The 19105-nt window shown below is 42.7% G+C and overlaps 1 protein-coding gene across 6 annotated transcripts in view; it reads left to right on the top strand.

Annotated features, from left to right (window-relative positions):
- chl1b (cell adhesion molecule L1-like b) overlaps positions 1-19105 on the top strand; it is a 254285-nt gene that overhangs the window by 166805 nt on the left and 68375 nt on the right. For all 6 annotated transcript variants that reach the window (XM_061874747.1, XM_061874748.1, XM_061874744.1 and 3 more), the window contains 8 exons: positions 2879-3019; positions 3639-3750; positions 6133-6299; positions 6384-6549; positions 6663-6787; positions 9816-9917; positions 12089-12286; positions 12500-12570. In XM_061874747.1, the coding sequence (XP_061730731.1) occupies positions 2879-3019; positions 3639-3750; positions 6133-6299; positions 6384-6549; positions 6663-6787; positions 9816-9917; positions 12089-12286; positions 12500-12570 (1082 nt within the window). The remainder of the gene's footprint in view (positions 1-2878; positions 3020-3638; positions 3751-6132; positions 6300-6383; positions 6550-6662; positions 6788-9815; positions 9918-12088; positions 12287-12499; positions 12571-19105) is intronic.

Genomic DNA, 19105 nt, shown 5'->3' with positions numbered 1-19105 from the left:
GGCAGATCAACTCGTCTAAAAAGGGAGTGGCGCAGTGGGATAGTGGCCGTGCGCAACCCGAGGGTCACTGGTTCAAATCCCACCTAGAACCAACCTCGTCACGTCCGTTGTGTCCTGAGCAAGACACTTCACCCTTGCTCCTGATGGGTGCTGGTTGGCGCCTTGCATGGCAGCTCCCTCCATCAGTGTGTGAATTTGTGTGTGACTGGGTAAATGTGGAAGTAGTGTCAAAGCGCTTTGAGCACCTTGAAGGTAGAAAAGCGCTATACAAGTACAACCCATTTATTTATATTTAAAGGCTAGAGTATACAAATGAGTTTTAAGGTGAGACTTAAATGCTTCTACTGAGGTGGCATCTCGAACTGTTACCGGGAGGGCATTCCAGAGTACTGGAGCCCGAACGGAAAATGCTCTATAGCCCGCAGACTTTTTTTGGGCTTTGGGAATCACTAATAAGCCGGAGTCCTTTGAAGGCAGATTTTTTGCCGGGACATATGGTACAATACAATCGGCAAGATAAGATGGAGCTAGACCGTTCCACACATAGAAGTAATCATCAACTTAAAGTGCCCTCTTTGGGGATTGTAATAGAGATCCATCTGGATTCATCAACTTCATTCTAAACATTTCTTCACAAAAAAATAAATATTTAACATCAATATTTATGGAACATGTCCACAAAAAATCGAGCTGTCAACACTGAATATTGCATTGTTGCATTTCTTTTCGCAGTTTATGAACTTACATTCATATTTTGTTGAAGTATTATTCAATAAATATATTCATAAAGGATTTTTGAATTGTTGCTATTTTTAGAATATTTTAAAAACATCTCACGTACCCCTTGGCATACCTTCAAGTACCCCCAGGGGCACGCGTACCCCCATTTGAGAACCACTGCCATAGGGGACCGGACCACCAAAAAGATCTCTTCTACTCAGTTGTAACACACTTTTCCGCCACTTGTGGTAGTAATTGCAATCTCAAACAAACAGAAGAAGTCCGGAGCGCAAAAATTATGACCAAAGTGGTGAAGCTGTATTTTCATTTGCGATTTAATTTTATTTAAAGTTTAATTCAAAAATATATTGTTATTAATATTTAATATTAACTTGGTTCTAAGTTATTTATTTTAGAATGAATTGTTGTAATCAGCCTGGCCTTAGTTTTTATAATATTTGTTGTGATTCATATTATTTGACAAAGTTTATACTGTTAAACTGTAAGTATTTGAAGATTGGATATAATTATTGAATATGATGAAAATCAAGAGTAAGATTAATAAGTCGCCATTAATATTTGATTGGGCTCTGAGCCCCTATGTAGTGGAAAGGTGAATCCCAAGGTCAAAAAGGGTAAGAACCTCTGATTTAACAAAATGAAAAGGGACTAGCCCTAGTTTACCTAAACTTTTTGACTCCGGGGCTGGGTTAAAAAATTGTGGGCGGGGGCCACAATATAGGTATACACAATAGTTGTATATATATATATATATATATATATATATATATATATATATATATATATATATATATATATATATATATATATATATATATATGTATGTATATTATATATATATATATATATATATATATGTATGTACAATATGTATATATCTATATACACTATATATATATATATATATATATATATATATATATATATATATATATGGAAAAATGCATTTTTAGACAATTTGATTTGCCTGAGCTGCTAAGAATACACAGGGCGTAACAAGTGGTAGAAAATTGATTAGCAAGGACAGATTTTAAAATACAATGAATGTAAGTTGAAATCCCAAACATAATTTGAATATTGTGCCATTCATTTTTAGTAAACATTAAAAGCCAATCTCAAAACTTTGGATTAGTTTGGAAGTATGATCAAAAACCACTACAGATTCTGGCACGACCCATCATTTGTTAATTATTTTACTCTTTTTTTAAGTGTAAACACGACAAGATCGTTTACTTTAACTTTTATTTAATTGTCAAGTAGTTGTCCTGATGGCTTCATCTGGCCAGGATCTTCAGCTCTCACTGGATCGGTTCGCAGCCGAGTGTGAAGCGACCGGGATGAGAATCAGCACCTCCAAGTCTGAGTCCATGGTTCTCGCCCGGAAAAGGGTGGAGTGCCATCTCCGGGTTGGGGAGGAGACCCTGCCCCAAGTGGAGGAGTTCAAGTACCTAGGAGTCTTGTTCACGAGTGAGGGAAGAGTGGATCGTGAGATCGACAGGCGGATCGGTGCGGCGTCTTCAGCAATGCGGACGCTGTATCGATCCATTGTAGTGAAGAAGGAGCTGAGCCGGAAGGCAAAGCTCTCAATTTACCGGTCGATCTACGTTCCCATCCTCACCTATGGTCATGAGCTTTGGGTCATGACCGAAAGGATAAGATCACGGGTACAAGCGGCCCAAATGAGTTTCCAGGTCTCTCCCTTAGAGATAGGGTGAGAAGCTCTGCCATCCGGGAGGAACTCAAAGTAAAGCCGCTGCTCCTCCACATCGAGAGGAGCCAGATGAGGTGGTTCAGGCATCTGGTCAGGATGCCATCTGAACGCCTCCCTAGGGAGGTGTTTAGGGCACGGTAGGAGGGCACGGGGAAGACCCAGGACATGTTGGGAAGACTATGTCTCCCGGCTGGCCTGGGAACGCCTCGAGATCCCCCCGGGAAGAGCTGGAATAAGTGGCTGGGGTGAGGGGATGGCTGGGCTTCCCTGCTTAGGCTGCTGCCCCCGCGACTCAACCTCAAATAAGCAAAAGAAGATGGATGGATGGAATTGTCAATTCATGAATGTAAAACTGTCTGTTTATTTTGTTGACCACTGACCGAAAAAAAAATAAACTGAACCACTTTACCTTTACTCTATTTCCAGAAGTCCCTGCAGCTAACAGGAAGGTTTTTGATGACACCGTCATCTTGCGCAATGCCAAAGAGTCTGACAGCGCCGTCTATCAGTGCCAAGCATCCAATAGACACGGATCCCTCCTGGCCAACGCCAACATCATGGTTATGAGTAAGTCGAACACATTTCAATCATATGTTTTTTTTTTTGTTGATTTGGCATTGAAAAGCAAGATTTAACATAATAAAACGTGAGACTTTGCAGAACGATGGACCGGGTAGGGGAAGTGGTGCTGATGCTGGCATACGCTCATAAAGCTGAAAGAAGCTCAGGGGAGCGTAGTTGTGGATGAGCCACACTCCTCCCAAAGGAACAAGATCTGTTCTTTTTTTGCCCATTAAATGCTCATTTCCACTCCATTCATAGTAATTCATGGTCATAAAAAAAACATGTTGCTTTCAGGATTTTCCCCTGAGTGATAAGGAAGTTGATAAAGCTCCTGATGGCGTATAATTAGACCGCGTCAATTAGACGCTGGGCTCAAACATTTATCGCTCGCTCCTCTTTTCATTTCCTTTCCGTAAGCACACCGAATCGAAACAAAGAGTAAGACAATTGTAAATTGCCCAATTTGAATCAATTGTCTCAAGCTTGTTTTTACTCCTGGTCTGCACAGCAGATGCTGCATTGTGCTGCAGCCCGAGGGCCACGCCTCCTTTTGTGTGCAGAGTCGAGTGTTGTTTCCGTGGCGAGCGCCGACTGTTCCTCATTCAAATCTATTAATTTGCAGATCTCCCTCCGGTGATTCTTACCACGGAAGGAGCGGATTACTCCGCCGTCGAGGGGAGGAGCGTGATGATGCACTGCAATGTCTTCAGCTCGCCGCCATCTACCATCACTTGGTAAGTACATTGGGGAGTGGGGGTGCTGTTTTTATACTTTAAACCCAGCAGGGGGCAGTATATCTCAAAATGTGACTGCAAGAACACCACAAAAAAAAAACTTCTCACTTACAATCAGCATAATTTAAGTATTATGTTTCTTTTTTTTCCCTAAAGCCTTATTGTGTCAGTGCTCCCAATAACATGGTTTTGGGATTTTTTTTTTTAAATTGTTTTTATTTATTTTTTCAATAAAAGCTACATTTTTGTTTATTTTAATAAGTGAAGTTAATTATATTTATGAATGTGAGTGTGAATGTTGTCTGTCTATCTGTGTTAGCCCTGCGATGAGGTGGCGACTTGTCCAGGGTGTACCCTGCCTTCCGCCCGATTGTAGCTGAGATAGGCGCCAGCGCCCCCCGCGACCCCGAAAGGGAATAAGCGGTAGAAAATGGATGGATGGATAGATAGCTCTTTTTCTGTAGTGACTCAAAGCGCTTTACATAGTGAAACCCAATATCAATCATCCATCCATCCATTTTCTACCGCTTATTCCCCTTTGGGGTCGCGGGGGGGGGGGGGGTCTGGTGCCTGTCTCAGCTACAATCGGGCGGAAGGCGGAGTACACCCTAGACAAGTCGCCACCTTATCGCAGGGCCAACACAGATAGACAAACAACATTCAAACTCACATTCACACACTATCAATCATCCATTCATCCATCCATTTTCTACCGCTTATTCCGCTTTGGGGTCGCGGGGGGGGGGGCTGGTGCCTATCTCAGCTACAATCGGGCGGAAGGCGGTGTACACCCTGGACAAGTGGCCTCCTCATCGCAGGGCCAACACAGATAGACAAACAACATTCAAACTCACATTCACACACTATCAATCAATCAATGATTATTTATATAGCCCTAAATTACTAGTGTCTCAAAGGGCTGCACAAACCACAACACAAACCACTAAGACATCCTCGGTTGGACCCACATAAGGGCAAGGAAAACTCACAACCAGTGGGACGTCGGTGACAATGATGACTATGAGAAACCTTGGAGAGGACCGCATATGCGGGCAGCCCCCCACCCCTCTAGGAGACCAAAAGCAATGGATCTCGAGCGGGTCTAACAAGATACTGTGAAAGTTCAATCCATAGTGGATCCAATACAACCGTAAGAGTCCTGTCCAAAGCGGATCCAACACAGCAGCGAGAGTCCCGTCCACAGTGGAGCCAACAGGAAACCATCCAAGCGGAGGCGGATCAGCAGCGTAGAGATGTCCCCAGCCGACACACAGGCGAGCGGTCCATCCTGGGTCCCGACTCTGGACAGCCAGTACTTCATCCATGCCCACCGGACCGGACCCCATCCACAAGGGAGAGTGGGACAGAGGAAAAAAATTATAGAAACGGCAGATCAACTGGTCCAAAAAGGAGGTCTATTTAAAGGCTAGAGTATACAAATGAGTTTTAAGGTGAGACTTAAATGCTTCTACTGAGGTAGCATCTCGAACTGTTACCGGAAGGGCATTCCAGAGTACTGGAGCCCGAACGGAAAACGCTCTATAGGCCGCAGACTTTTTTAGGACTTTAGGAATCACTAATAAGCCGGAGTCCTTTGAACGCAGATTTCTTGCCGGGACATATGGTACAATACAATCGGCAAGATAGGATGGAGCTAGACCGTGTAGTATTTTATACGTAAGTAGTAAAACCTTAAAGTCACATCTTAAGTGCACAGGAAGCCAGTGCAGGTGAGCCAGTATAGGTATATATGTATGTATATATGTATATAAAGGTATATACAGTATAGGTATATATGTATGTATATATGTATATAAAGGTATATACAGTACAGGCGTAATGTGATCAAACTTTCTTGTTCTTGTCAAAAGTCTAGCAGCCGCATTTTGTACCAACTGTAATATTTTAATACTAGACATGGGGAGACCCGAAAATAATACGTTACTGTAATCGAGGCGAGACGTAACAAACGCATGGACAATGATCTCAGCGTCTTTAGTGGACAAAATTGAGCGAATTTGAACGATATTACGGAGATGAAAGAAGACCGTTTTAGTAACACTCTTGATGTGTGACTCAAACGAGAGAGTTGGGTCGAAGATAATACCCAGATTCTTTACCGACTCGCTTTGTTTAATTTTTTGGTTGTCAAATGTTAAGGTGGTATTAATGATTAGAGGTCGGTGTCTAGCAGGACCGATAATCAGCATTTCTATTTTCTTGGCTTTGAGTTGCAGAAATTTAGCGGACATCCATTGTTTAATTGCATTAAGACACGCCTCCAGCTGACTACAAAATACAACCATACCAACTGGACTACTTCAATGTAATTGCAGGGGGGAAACACTGGTTTTGATTATCACTCCATGTTATGTTTCACAGGAGTAAAGATGATTTCTCCGAATCCGTGGTTGGTCCAAGGTTTACCGTCCATGACAACGGGACACTGGAGATTTACAGCACAGAGAAAGAGGACACGGGACAGTATACATGTTACGCCAAAAACACAGAAGGGTCGTCTGCCATTGAAGCCACGCTTTATGTTAAAGGTAGAGAGAGTTTCGTGCCTGCTAAGTGTTTGCAGTGGCTCCGAGTTCTTGGAAAGAAACTAACTAATGCGCTGCATATTTAAGATCCCACTAGAATAACGAATGCCCCGGATGACCAGCGGATCTTAAAAGGCACCACGGCCCGGCTCTCATGCCTGGCAGAATACGACGAGTCCTTCAGCAACGACTTTGAGCTCCTTTGGGAAAAAGATGATATGGACATCGGCTTCAACTATACTGAGAATTCAAGGTAGGGTACTGGAATGTTTTTTTAAATGCTGTACAGACCTATTCCCAGCTGGAAAGTCATTTTACTGCTTAGGTTTGTCAATCAATACTGTGTCTCTATCTTCCTGTCAACAGATACTTTGTGGAGGACGGTACCCTTCAAATCATCAATGTAAGCCACTGGGACCAGGGTGTATACACTTGCAGGGCCAGGACTCCACTGGACCAGGACACAGCCTCTGTGTTGCTCATGGTGTTAGGTGAGCATAATCAGGGGCGTCAAAGTGGAAAGGTTAATGGACATGCCCCAAGCACAGGGGGGCATCTCGGCTTTTGTAGTCGTAATATGAAGATTTTTGTAAATCTGTCCTTTCAAAAAACATCATAAAGGGTAATGTAAAACAAATGTAGCCAGGAAAGTGCAATAATTAGGTTGCCTATATCGAATTAAGAATGTCAAATGCCTACGGACCCCTATTAAAAATGCAAAATGGGTCATAATGTCAGCAAAGCTCACCTTTTAAGGATTCAAACACAGCACCAACATTTTGGAGCGACAATGAAAGGTAAACAGTAGGGGTGTAAAAAAACAAAAAAATTTGGATGAATCACGAGTATTTGTGACAATTTTAATCGATTAAAAAAATAGCAAAAATTGTTTAAAAAAAAATAAATATATATATATATATATACACACAGTGGGGCAAAAAAGTATTTAGTCAGCCAGCGATTGTGCAAGTTCTCCCACTTCAAATGATGACAGAGGTCTGTCATTTTCATCATAGGTACACTTCAACTGTGAGAGACAGAATATGAAAAAAAAATCCAGGAATTCACATTGTAGGAATTTTAAATAAATTATTTGTAAATTATGGTGGAAAATAAGTATTTGGTCAACCATTCAAAGCTCTCACTGATGGAAGGAGGTTTTGGCTCAAAATCTCACGATTCATTCTTTCCTTAACACGGATCAATCGTCCTGTCCCCTTAGCAGAAAAACAGCCCCAAAGCATGATGTTTCCACCCCCATGCTTCACAGTAGGTATGGTGTTCTTGGGATGCAACTCAGTATTCTTCTTCCTCCAAACACGACGAGTTGAGTTTATACCAAAAAGTTCTATTTTGGTTTCATCTGACCACATGACATTCTCCCAATCCTCTGCTGTATCATCCATGTATCCATTTTGGTATAAACTACACTCGTGGTGTTTGGAGGAAGAAGAATACTGAGTTGCATCCCAAGAACACCATACCTACTGTGAAGCATGGGGTTGGAAACATCATGCTTTGGGGCTGTTTTTCTGCAAAGGGGACAGGACGATTGATCCGTGTTAAGGAAAGAATGAATCGTGAGATTTTGAGCCAAAACCTCCTTCCATCAGTGAGAGCTTTGAATGGTTGACCAAATACTTATTTTCCACCATAATTTTCAAATAAATTCTTTAAAATTCCTACAATGTGAATTCCTGGATTTTTTTTTCCCACTTCTGTCTCTCACAGTTGAAGTGTACCTATGATGAAAATTACAGACCTCGGTCATCATTTTAAGTGGGAGAACTTGCACAATCGCTGGCTGACTAAATACTTTTTTGCCCCACTGTATGTGCTCAAATCACTCTATCACAAACAAAGAAGAGTTGTAGAAATGATTGGAAACTCAAGACAGCCATGACATTATGTTCTTTACAAGTGTATGTAAACTTTTGACCGCGACTGTATATATTACTTACTCGGCACACATATATGTCATACATCAGAGGCCAGGAGGAGGTTTTATAACCTGTAACCATCCATCCATCCATCATCTTCCGCTTATCCGAGGTCGGGTCGCGGGGGCAGCAGCCTAAGCAGGGAAGCCCAGACTTCCCTATCTCCAGCCACTTCGTCTAGCTCTTCCCGGGGGATCCCGAGGAGTTCCCAGGCCAGTCGGGAGACATAGTCTTTCCAACGTGTCCTGGGTCTTCCCCGTGGCCTCCTACCGGTTGGACGTGCCCTAAACACCTCCCTAGGGAGGCGTTCGGGTGGCATCCTGACCAGATGCCCGAACCACCTCATCTGGCTCCTCTCCATGTGGAGGAGCAGCGGCTTTACTTTGAGTTCCTCCCGGATGGCAGAGCTTCTCACCCTATCTCTAAGGGAGAGCCCCGCCACCCGGCGGAGGAAACTCAATTCGGCCGCTTGTACCCGTGATCTTATCCTTTCGGTCATGACCCAAAGCTCATGACCATAGGTGAGGATGGGAACGTAGATTGACCGGTAAATTGAGAGCTTTGCCTTCCGGCTCAGCTCCTTTTTTACCACAACGGATCGATACAACGTCCGCATTACTGAAGACGCCGCACCGATCCGCCTGTCGATCTCACGATCCACTCTTCCCCCACTCGTGAACAAGACTCCTAGGTACTTGAACTCCTCCACTTGGGGCAGGGTCTCCTCCCCAACCCGGAGATGGCACTCCACCCTTTTCCGGGCGAGAACCATGGACTCGGACTTGGAGGTGCTGATTCTCATTCCGGTCGCTTCACACTCGGCTGCGAACCGATCCAGTGAGAGCTGAAGATCCCGGTCAGATGAAGCCATCAGGACTACATCATCTGCAAAAAGCAGAGACCTAATCCCGTGGCCACCAAACCGGAACCCCTCAACGCCTTGACTGCGCCTAGAAATTCTGTCCATAAAAGTTATGAACAGAATCGGTGACCTGTAACCTGTTTTGAAAAGGTTGTATTATCATTTTTATATCAAATAACATACTGTGAGTATTGATTTGAATGGGGGCAGCACGGTGGTACATGGGTTAGTGCATGTGCCTGAAAATATGAAGGTCCTGAGTAGTCCTGAGTTCAATCCCGGGCTCGGGATCTTTCCGTGTGGAATTTGCATGTATTTAGGGTGCATTTTTAGTCCATGTAAACATCAAGTGTGTATGGTTTTACCAATAATGTGAGGCCCCAGAATTTGATGCTATGTCCCTGAATGTAATAATAAGTGTGATCCATTCCAGAAACCCCTGATGAAATATTAAGGTATGACACATTTGAGAGCAAATCAATACGTCGGCAGTCCCAACCAGAGCATGCCCTTAACTTAAGTAGCGCATTGCAGTGTTGTACAATAATCCCGAACAAAAGTGTTGACATCACCACATCGAAGCCTACTCAGCGATGCAAGCCGTTCCACATCCTCTGGCTGTGGTGATGACTTGATTGAAAAATGTGCTCCCTTGGCCTATTTTTCTTCTGAGACGGATGCTTGATTCTTTTTTTTTTTTCCCAACCTCCATTTCAGACGTCCCTGATGCACCCGAGCATTTGGTACTGTCTGAACACAAGACCAGGAGTGTGAAACTGAAATGGACGCCGGGGAACGACCACAACAGCTCAATAACAGGTAAAAGGAGACTCGGTTGGTATGGCATGTACAGTTTTAGTTGTGATTCTGTGTGAGTGCAGTGTTTATCATGGTGTTGGGATAAACAAAACCCGTTTCCATATGAGTTGGGAAATTGTGTTGGATGTACGGTAAATATAAACACAATACAATGATTTGCGAATCCTTTTCAAGCCATATTCAATTGAATGCACTATAATGACAACATATTTGATGTTTAAACTTATTAACTTAATTTTTTGGGGGGCAAATAATAATTAACTTAGAATTTCATGGCTGCAACACGTGCCAAAGTAGTTGGGAAAGGGCATGTTCACCAGTGTGTTACATCACCTTTTCTTTTAACAACACTCAATACACGTTTGGGAACTGAGGAAACTAATTGTTGAAGCTTTGAAAGTGGAATTATTTCCCATTCTGGTTTTATGTAGAGCTTCAGTCGTTCAACAGTCCGGGGTCCCCGCTGTCGTATTTTACGCTTCATAATGCGCCACACATTTTCAGAGGGAGACAGGTATGGACTGCAGGCGAGCCAGGAAAGTTCCCGCACTTTTTTTTTTTTTTTTACAAAGCCACGCTGTTGTAACATATGCTGAATATGGCTTCAATCAATCATCAATCAATGTTTACTTATATAGCCCTGAATCACTAGTGTCTCAAAGGGCTGCACAAACCACTACGACATCCTCGGTAGGCCCACATAAGGGCAAGGAAAACTCACACCCAGTGGGACGTCGGTGACAATGATGACTATGAGAACCTTGGAGAGGACGAAAGCAATGGATGTCGAGCGGGTCTAACATGATACTGTGAAAGTTCAATCCATAATGGATCCAACACAGTCGCGAGAGTCCAGTCCAAAGCGGATCCAACACAGCAGCGAGAGTCCCGTTCACAGCGGACAATTGGCATTGTCTTGCTGAAATAAGCAGGGGCGTCCATGAAAAAGACGGCGCTTAGATGTCAGCATATGTTGTTTCAAAACCCTGTATGTACCTTTCAGCATTAATGGTGCCTTCACAGATGTGTAAGTTACCCATGCCTTGGGCACTAATGCACCCCCATACCATCACAGATGCTGGCTTTTGAACTTTGCGTTGATAACATTTCGGGTGGTTCGGGTCTCCTTTGGTCCGGATGACACGATGTCGAATAATTTCAAAAACAATTTGAAATGTGGACTCGTCAGACCACAGAACACTTTTCCACTTTGCATCAGTCCATCTTAGATGATCTCGGGCCCAGAGAAGCCGGCGGTGTTTCTGGATGTTGTTGATAAATGGCTTTTGCTTTGCATAATAGAGCTTTAACTTGCACTTACAGATGAAGAGACAAACTGTATTTAGTGACAGTGGTTTTCTGAAGTGTTCCTGAGCCCATGTGGTGATATCCTTTAGAGATTGATGTCAGTTTTTTATACAGTGCAGGGATCGAAGGTCACGGTCATTCAATGTTGGTTTCCGGCCATGCCGCTTACGTAGAGGGATTTCTCCAGATTATCTGAACCTTTTGATGATATTATGGAGCGTAGATGTTGAAATCTCTGAATTTCTTGCAATTGCACTTTGAGAAATGTTGTTCTTAAGCTGTTTGACTATTTCCTTGTGGACAAAGGGGTGTACCTCGCCCCATCCTTTCTTGTGAAACACTGAGCATTTTTTGGGAAGCTGTTTTAATACCCAATCATGGCACCCACCTGTTCCCAATTAGGCTGCACACCTGTGGGATGTTCCAAATAAGTGTTTGATGAGCATTTCTCAACTTTATCAGTATTTATTGCCACCTTTCCCAGTTTCTTTGTCACCTGTTGCTGGCATCAAATTATAAAGGTAATGATTATTTGCAAAAAAAAAAATGTTTATCAGTTTGAACATCAAATATGTTGTCTTTGTAGCATATTCAACTGAATATGGCTTGAAAATGATTTGCAAATCCTTGTATTCCGTTTATATTTACATCTAACACAATTGACCAACTCATATGGAATCGGGGTTTGTGTATACCCTTAATTTTTCAGTCCAAGCATGATGTATGATCAGTGTCTGTGTGGAATATAGAAGCCCAAAGCAGAATGTGTGCGGAGGGTTTCTGCACAGCTGGTGGTTAGACAAGCAATCCTTCGGCAAGACGCACGGCGGTGAGGGGCTGATTGTCTCTCTGCCTTTCAACAGAGTTTATTATTCAGTATGAGGAGAACCAGTGGGAGCCCGGAAATTGGAAGGAGCTGCTCAGGGTACCTGGAAATCACGTTTCGGCCATCCTCAAACTTCACGGCCATGTGAACTATCGCTTCCGTGTGGCGGGTTTGAACAGCGTCGGGGGAGGTCCTCCCAGTGAGCCCACCGAGAGATACAAAACCCCTCCAGCAGGTACAGTCCACACACATCCTGCGCGTACTCTTTGTTATACTTTTGGATTTGGGAGAGCCGCCGTGGTTCTCGGGAACTTTAAAAACACTCAGAGGTGTGACATAATTGATTTGACTCTTGTTGGGAGTCTTCCCTTTTAGTGCGTCTACTCTCCCGGAGATTCATTTCACACCAACAATCCAGACAATATCTATACACTACTTTTTTCCACAGCCCCTGACAAGAACCCGGAAAATATCAAAATCGAAGGTCATTTGCCGCATGAAATGGACATCAACTGGCAGGTAGGAAAAGTGTGAAATGTTTTTTTTTTCACTGCAAAAACTGAAATTTAAGTAAGCTTAAATATCTCAAATAAGAGTGATTTTTGCTTATTTTCTGTCTGATAAGATGATTCTTCTCATGAAGCAGATTTTATGTTAGACTGTTTTGCTTCACGGTGGCAGAGGGGTTAGTGCGTCTGCCTCACAATACGAAGTTCCTGCAGTCCTGGGTTCAAATCCAGGCTCGGGATCTTTCTGTGTGGAGTTTGCATGTTCTCCCCGTGAATGCGTGGGTTCCCTCCGGGTACTCCGGCTTCCTCCCACTTCCAAAAACATGCACCTGGGGATAGGTTGATTGGCAACACTAAATTGGCCCTAGTGTGTGAACGTGAGTGTGAATGTTGTCTATCTGTGTTGGCCCTGCGATGAGGTGGCGACTTGTCCAGGGTGTACCCTGCCTTCCGCCCGATTGTAGCTGAGATAGGCGCCAGCGCCCCCCGTGACCCCGAAAGGGAATAAGCGGTAGAAAATGGATGGATGTTTTGCTTGTTTTAAGGGTTTAGGTCCTAAATGATCTGAGTAAGATGCTACAGCTTGGTGCTCAGATCTTATGACCTATATTGCGTAAAACATGCTTGAATCTAGAATGCCAACTCTTTATCAGCCGATAAATGCTTTAAAATGTGGTTTCGGAAATTATCGGTATCTGTTTCAAAAAGTAAAATCCATGACTTTTTAAAACGTTGCTGTACGGAGTGATACACGAATGTAGGGAGAAGTACAGAGTGCCAATAAACCTTAAAGTCACTGCCATTGCGTGCCGGCTGAATCACATAAAATCTACGGCATTTCACACACATAAGTGAATGCAAAGCATACTTGGTCAACAGCCATACAGGTCACACTGAAGGTGGCCGTATAAACAACTTTAACACTGTTACAAATATGCGCCACACTGTGAACCCACACCAAACAAGAATCCGTCCATCTATTTTCAACCGCTTATTCCCTTTGGGGTCACGGGGGGTGCTGGTGCCTACTCAGCTACAATCGGGCGGAAGGCAATGTACACCCTGGACAAGTCGCAGACCAAAACATGAGTGACAAACACATTTTGGGAGAACATCTGCACCGTAACACAACATAAATACAACAGAACAAATACCCAGAACCCCTCACAGCAATAACCCCCCGCTACTTTTTGTCTACCAAGAAAAGTGCACTTGCTTTTAGTGAGAATATACTTATTTTAAGGTATTTTTGGGTTCATTGAGGTTAGCTGATTTTAACTTGTTTTAGAAAGTCTTGACAAGCTGAATGTTCTTGTTCTATTGGCAGATAATTTTGCTTTGTTCAAGTAAAATACCCCTCATTTTTGTATTTTTTTTCTTGTTTTTGAACACTGACTTTTTGCAGTGTGTTTCCAGATGAGTTGGGAAATTGTGTTAGATGCAATGATTTGCAAATCGTTTTCAACCCATATTCAATTGAATGCACTACAAAGAAAATATATTTGATGTTCAATCTCATAAACTTTATTTATTTTTGCAAATGATAATTAACTTTGAATTTCATGGTTGCAACACGTGCCAAAGTAGTTGGGAAAGGGCATGTTCACCACTGTGTTACATCACCTTTTCTTTTAACAACACTCAATAAACGTTTGGGAACTGAGGAAACTAATTGTTGAAGCTTTGAAAGTGGAATTCTTTCCCCTTCTTGTTTTATGTAGAGCTTCAGTCGTTCAACAGTCCGGGGTCTCCGTTGTCGTATTTTACGCTTCATAATGCGCCACACATTTTCGGTGGGAGACAGGTATGGACTGCAAGCGAGCCAGGAAAGTAGCATCAGTTTTTTTTTTACAAACCCACGCTGTTGTAACACGTGCTGAATGTGGCTTGGCATTGTCTTGTTGAAATAAGCAGGGGCGTCCATGAAAAAGATGGCGCTTTGATGGCAGCATATGTTGTTCCAAAACCTGTTTGCACCTTTCAGCATTAATGGTGCCTTCACAGATGTGTAAGTTACCCATGCTTTGAGCACTAATGCACCCCCATACCATCACAGATGCTGGCTTTTGAACTTTGCGTGGATAACAGTCTGGATGGTTCGCTTCCCCTTTGGTCCGGATGACACGATGTCGAATATTTCCAAAAACAATTTGAAATGTGGACTGGTCAGACCACAGAACACTTTTCCACTTTGCATCAGTCCATCTTAGATGATTTCGGGCCCAGAGAAGCCGGCGGTGTTTCTGGATGTTATTGATAAATGGCTTTTGCTTTGCATAATAGAGCTTTAACTTGCACTTACAGATGTAGCGACAAACTGTATTTAGTGACAGTGGTTTTCTGAAGTGTTCCTGAGCCCATGTGGTGATATCTTTTAGAGATTGATGTCAGTTTTTTATACAGTGCAGGGATCGAACGTCACGGTCATTCAATGTTGGTTTCCGGCCATGCCGCTTACGTAGAGGGATTTCTTCAGATTCTCTGAACATTTTGATGATATTAAAACTGTGTTACATCACTTTTTCTTTTAACAACACTCAATAAATGTTTGGGAACTGAGGAAACTAATTGTTGAAGCTTTGAAAGTGGAATTCTTTCCCATTCTTGTTTTATGTAGCGCTTCAGTCGTTCAACAGTCCGGGGTATCGGCTGTCGTATTTTTTGCTTCATAATGGTCTGGACTGCAGGCGGGCCAGGAACATACCCACACTCGTTCTTTAAGAAGCCACGCTGTTGTAACATTTGCTGAATGTGGCTTGGCATTGTCTTGCTGAAATAAGCAGGGGCGTCCATGATAACGTTGCTTGGATGGCAGCATATGTTGTTCCAAAACCTGTATGTACCTTTCAGCATTAATGGTGCCTTCACAGATGTGTAAGTTACCCATGCCTTGGGCACTAATGCACCCCCATACCATCACACATGCTGGCTTTTGAACTCATATGTTGTCGTTGTAGCATATTCAACTGAATATTGGTTGAAAATGATTTGCAAATCATTGTATTCTGTTCATATTTACATCCAACACAATTTCCCAACTCATATGGAAACGGGATATCTGTTTGCTTATTCTCTGTTTGATAAGATAATTCTTCTCACTGAGCAGATTCTATATTAGTGTTTTACTTGTTTTGAGGGTTTTGGTCCTATATGATCTTACTAAGCCCCACATCATTGCAAAAACCATACACACTTGATGTTTACATGCACTAAATAAGAATTTATTGCACGGCATGGATTTATTTAAAACCAGCTTTTTTAAAACACATGTAAACAATGTAATTGATGGAGAGTATCCGTGTTAGCCCTGCGATGAGGTGGCGACTTGTCCAGGGTGTACATCTGAGATAGGCACCAGCGACCCCAAAGGGAATAAGCGGTAGAAATTGGATGGATGGAAGGTTGATTCCGCAAAATTTTAAGGGTGGCCGGAAAAAAACTATATCCAAATTGCGATTCCTGTTACGATTCTGAATCGATACTTAATTTTCAAGAATCGTTTTTAAAAATCCTTTTTTTCAGGCTTACTTGCACGTATGTGTCATTTATTAACCTTAGTGGAGCTTTTAAAACCTCCTGTTTTGAAGAAATTGTATTATGTTTGAGAACATTTTCATTTGATTCGATAATCGTGTTGAATTTGAGAGTCAAATCCTCCTCCCAAATATCTCAAGTGAATTGAGTTATTAGTTGTAAAATCCAAATCTTTAATACATGCACCTGGGGATAGTTTGATTGGCAACACTAAATGGGCCCTAGTGTGTGAATGTGAGTGTGAATGTTGTCTGTCTATCTGTGTTGGCCCTGCGATGAGGTGGCGACTTGTCCAGGGTGTACCCCGCCTTCCGCCCGATTGTAGCTGAGATAGGCGCCAGCGCCCCCCGCGACCCCGAAAGGGAATAAGCGGCAGGAAATGGATGGATGGATGGATAGATTTGAGTCCGATTCTTAGGTGACGATTCTATTCAACACGATTCTCCTTTCAAACCAATTCTCACAATATGTTATTTGATATAAAAATGATACGTTGGTATTTTCGGAGGGGGTGGGGCGTGGTCTCATCTGCAATCTGGGTACGCTTTCAAAATCGAACATTTAGCAGACACTTAAAAAAACTGATTATAAAAGTGACTGTAAACAGATCATATCCAATCCGTGTTATTTAGAACACAAAGAAGTTTCAGATGTAGATTGACATCATCATAGGTCCCTTTTAAGGGAATACAGATTCATTTGCATTATTTGCCATACATCTTCATTTTAATAACAGTCCAGTGAAAGCTATCCACTTAGCTGATTTGATTAAGCCATGTGAAAGGAACACAGTTATTCCGTCTTTACAGCGGCAAGATAAATCTTTTCATAGCCTATTATCTAACGCCTGTATCATAGAACCGTGGCCTCTGAATCCGGGATTGATGAGCTCGCCCTCTGCTAATAATTAGCTTTTGTGGATTACCGTTTCTCATTCTATTTCATCCAGACGGTTTTATGAGAAAATACTATTTTAATCTGCTACGTTATAGCAAGAACCTATATTAAAGAAAAACCATTACCAGCGCAAGACAGCCATCTTATTGTTTTAAAAGATAGCGAGTAATGTTCCAGCGTTTTTTTTACCAGGGCTGGCTCGTCATTTTAATATATAATGGTAGGGTTGCGCGATAAAGACAATATGCAATATGAATGACATGAATTTGAGCTGTTAATAGTTTTGTACTATCGTGATTACGGATGCATATCCCGCCAATTTGACAGAGACAAGCGAATAAACGTGCTCTCAACGGAATGTAGCATTCACGCTACCTGCTAACATCCCTCAACAGCGTAAAGTCACCTCTAAGTCAGCAATCATGGCAGCATAAAAACGATATGGTGGAATTTCCCTGGCAGGGGGTAGCCTGGCTGGTTGCAGCTGCTTAAGACACTAGTGCTTACTACATTTGAACAGAAGGTTTTACTACTTACGTATAAAATACTACACGGTCTAGCTCCAGCCTATCTTGCCGATTGTATTGTACCATATGTCCCGGCAAGAAATCTGCGTTCAAAAGACTCCGGCTTATTAGTGATTCCTAGAGCTCAAAAAAAGTCTGCGGGCTATAGAGCGTTTTCCGTTCGGGCTCCAGTACTCTGGAATGCCCTCCCGGTAACAGTTCGAGAAGCTACCTCAGTAAAAGCATTTAAGTCTCATCTTAAAACTCATTTGTATACTCTAGCCTTTAAATAGACCTCCTTTTTAGACCAGTTGATCTGCCGCTTCTTTTCTTTCTCCTATGTCCCCCCATCCCTTGTGGAGGGGGTCCGGTCCGATGACCATGGATGAAGTACTGACTGTCCAGAGTCGAGACCCAGGATGGACCGCTCGTCGGGACCCAGGATGGACCGCTCGCCTGTATCGGTTGGGGACATCTCTACGCTGCTGATCCGCTTCAGATGGTTTCCTGTGGACGGGACTCTCGCTGCTGTCTTGGAGCCACTATGGATTGAACTTTCACAGTATCATGTTAGACCCGCTCGACATCCATTGCTTTCGGTCCCCTAGAGGGGGGGGTTGCCCACATCTGAGGTCCTCTCCAAGGTTTCTCATAGTCAGCATTGTCGCTGGCGTCCCACTGGATGTGAATTCTCCCTGCCCACTGGGTGTGAGTTTTCCTTGCCCTTTTGTGGGTTCTTCCGAGGATGTTGTAGTCGTAATGATTTGTGCAGTCCTTTGAGACATTTGTGATTTGGGGCTATATAAATAAACATTGATTGATAGTGGACCCAGGGATCCTCGCGGGAACTTAGTTCTCTACTGACGTTCATGCCCCCCATTGCCTGGAAAGAGAGCTGTGCGTCTCTCTTCTACCTCTGGACTTTGACTGCCTCCCTCTATCCTCGACCCCCCGCTTTGGACTCGGATCTCTTGACGCCCCTCTCAGCCCCACGGATCACCTGCTTGTTCCCTTGGACGTTCCTTCGCTCTCGTCAACACGTTGGTAACACACTTCAGTTAACCTACACACATAGCCTCACACCACATACACTTTTGAATCTATAGTTCACATTCCATTCCCTTAGTTCGTTTTCTATTGTTTGATTATTATAGATATGTGATTTAATATATATATATATATATATTTTTTTTTTCTTCTTCTTCCTCCTTTGCCCTTCTCACGATGGCTTTTTCCTTTCTATCTTCCGTGGACAATTTTTCTAGCCCTTCTCAACAATTTCATGGACTGTTTAGCAGTGTTGTAGGACAAGGAATAACATACTACACTACACACTAACCGCTAATCAAAAGCTTTTGAATGTTAGTAAACAAGAGGTGGCCGGACTGATACAAATATTAACATTGATAATACCAAGTACGATATCAGTATATGTCCGATGTTACAGTGATTGAATCGATTGTTTTTTTTTTTAATCAAACATTCTAGTAATTTTGTTTTGTGTTTACAAACTCAGCAAAAAAGTCCCTGGCAACAAGAGGGGTTTTTAGGTTAAAAAATCAACGTATTAAAAAAAGGTCAGACAATCGAAGGACATCGTTGAGTGTC

Source organism: Nerophis ophidion, linkage group LG16 (genome assembly GCF_033978795.1).
Source record: "Nerophis ophidion isolate RoL-2023_Sa linkage group LG16, RoL_Noph_v1.0, whole genome shotgun sequence".
Taxonomy (NCBI): domain Eukaryota; kingdom Metazoa; phylum Chordata; class Actinopteri; order Syngnathiformes; family Syngnathidae; genus Nerophis; species Nerophis ophidion.
Note: the sequence above shows the minus strand (reverse complement) of the source record. Positions and strands in the feature narration are given on the sequence as shown.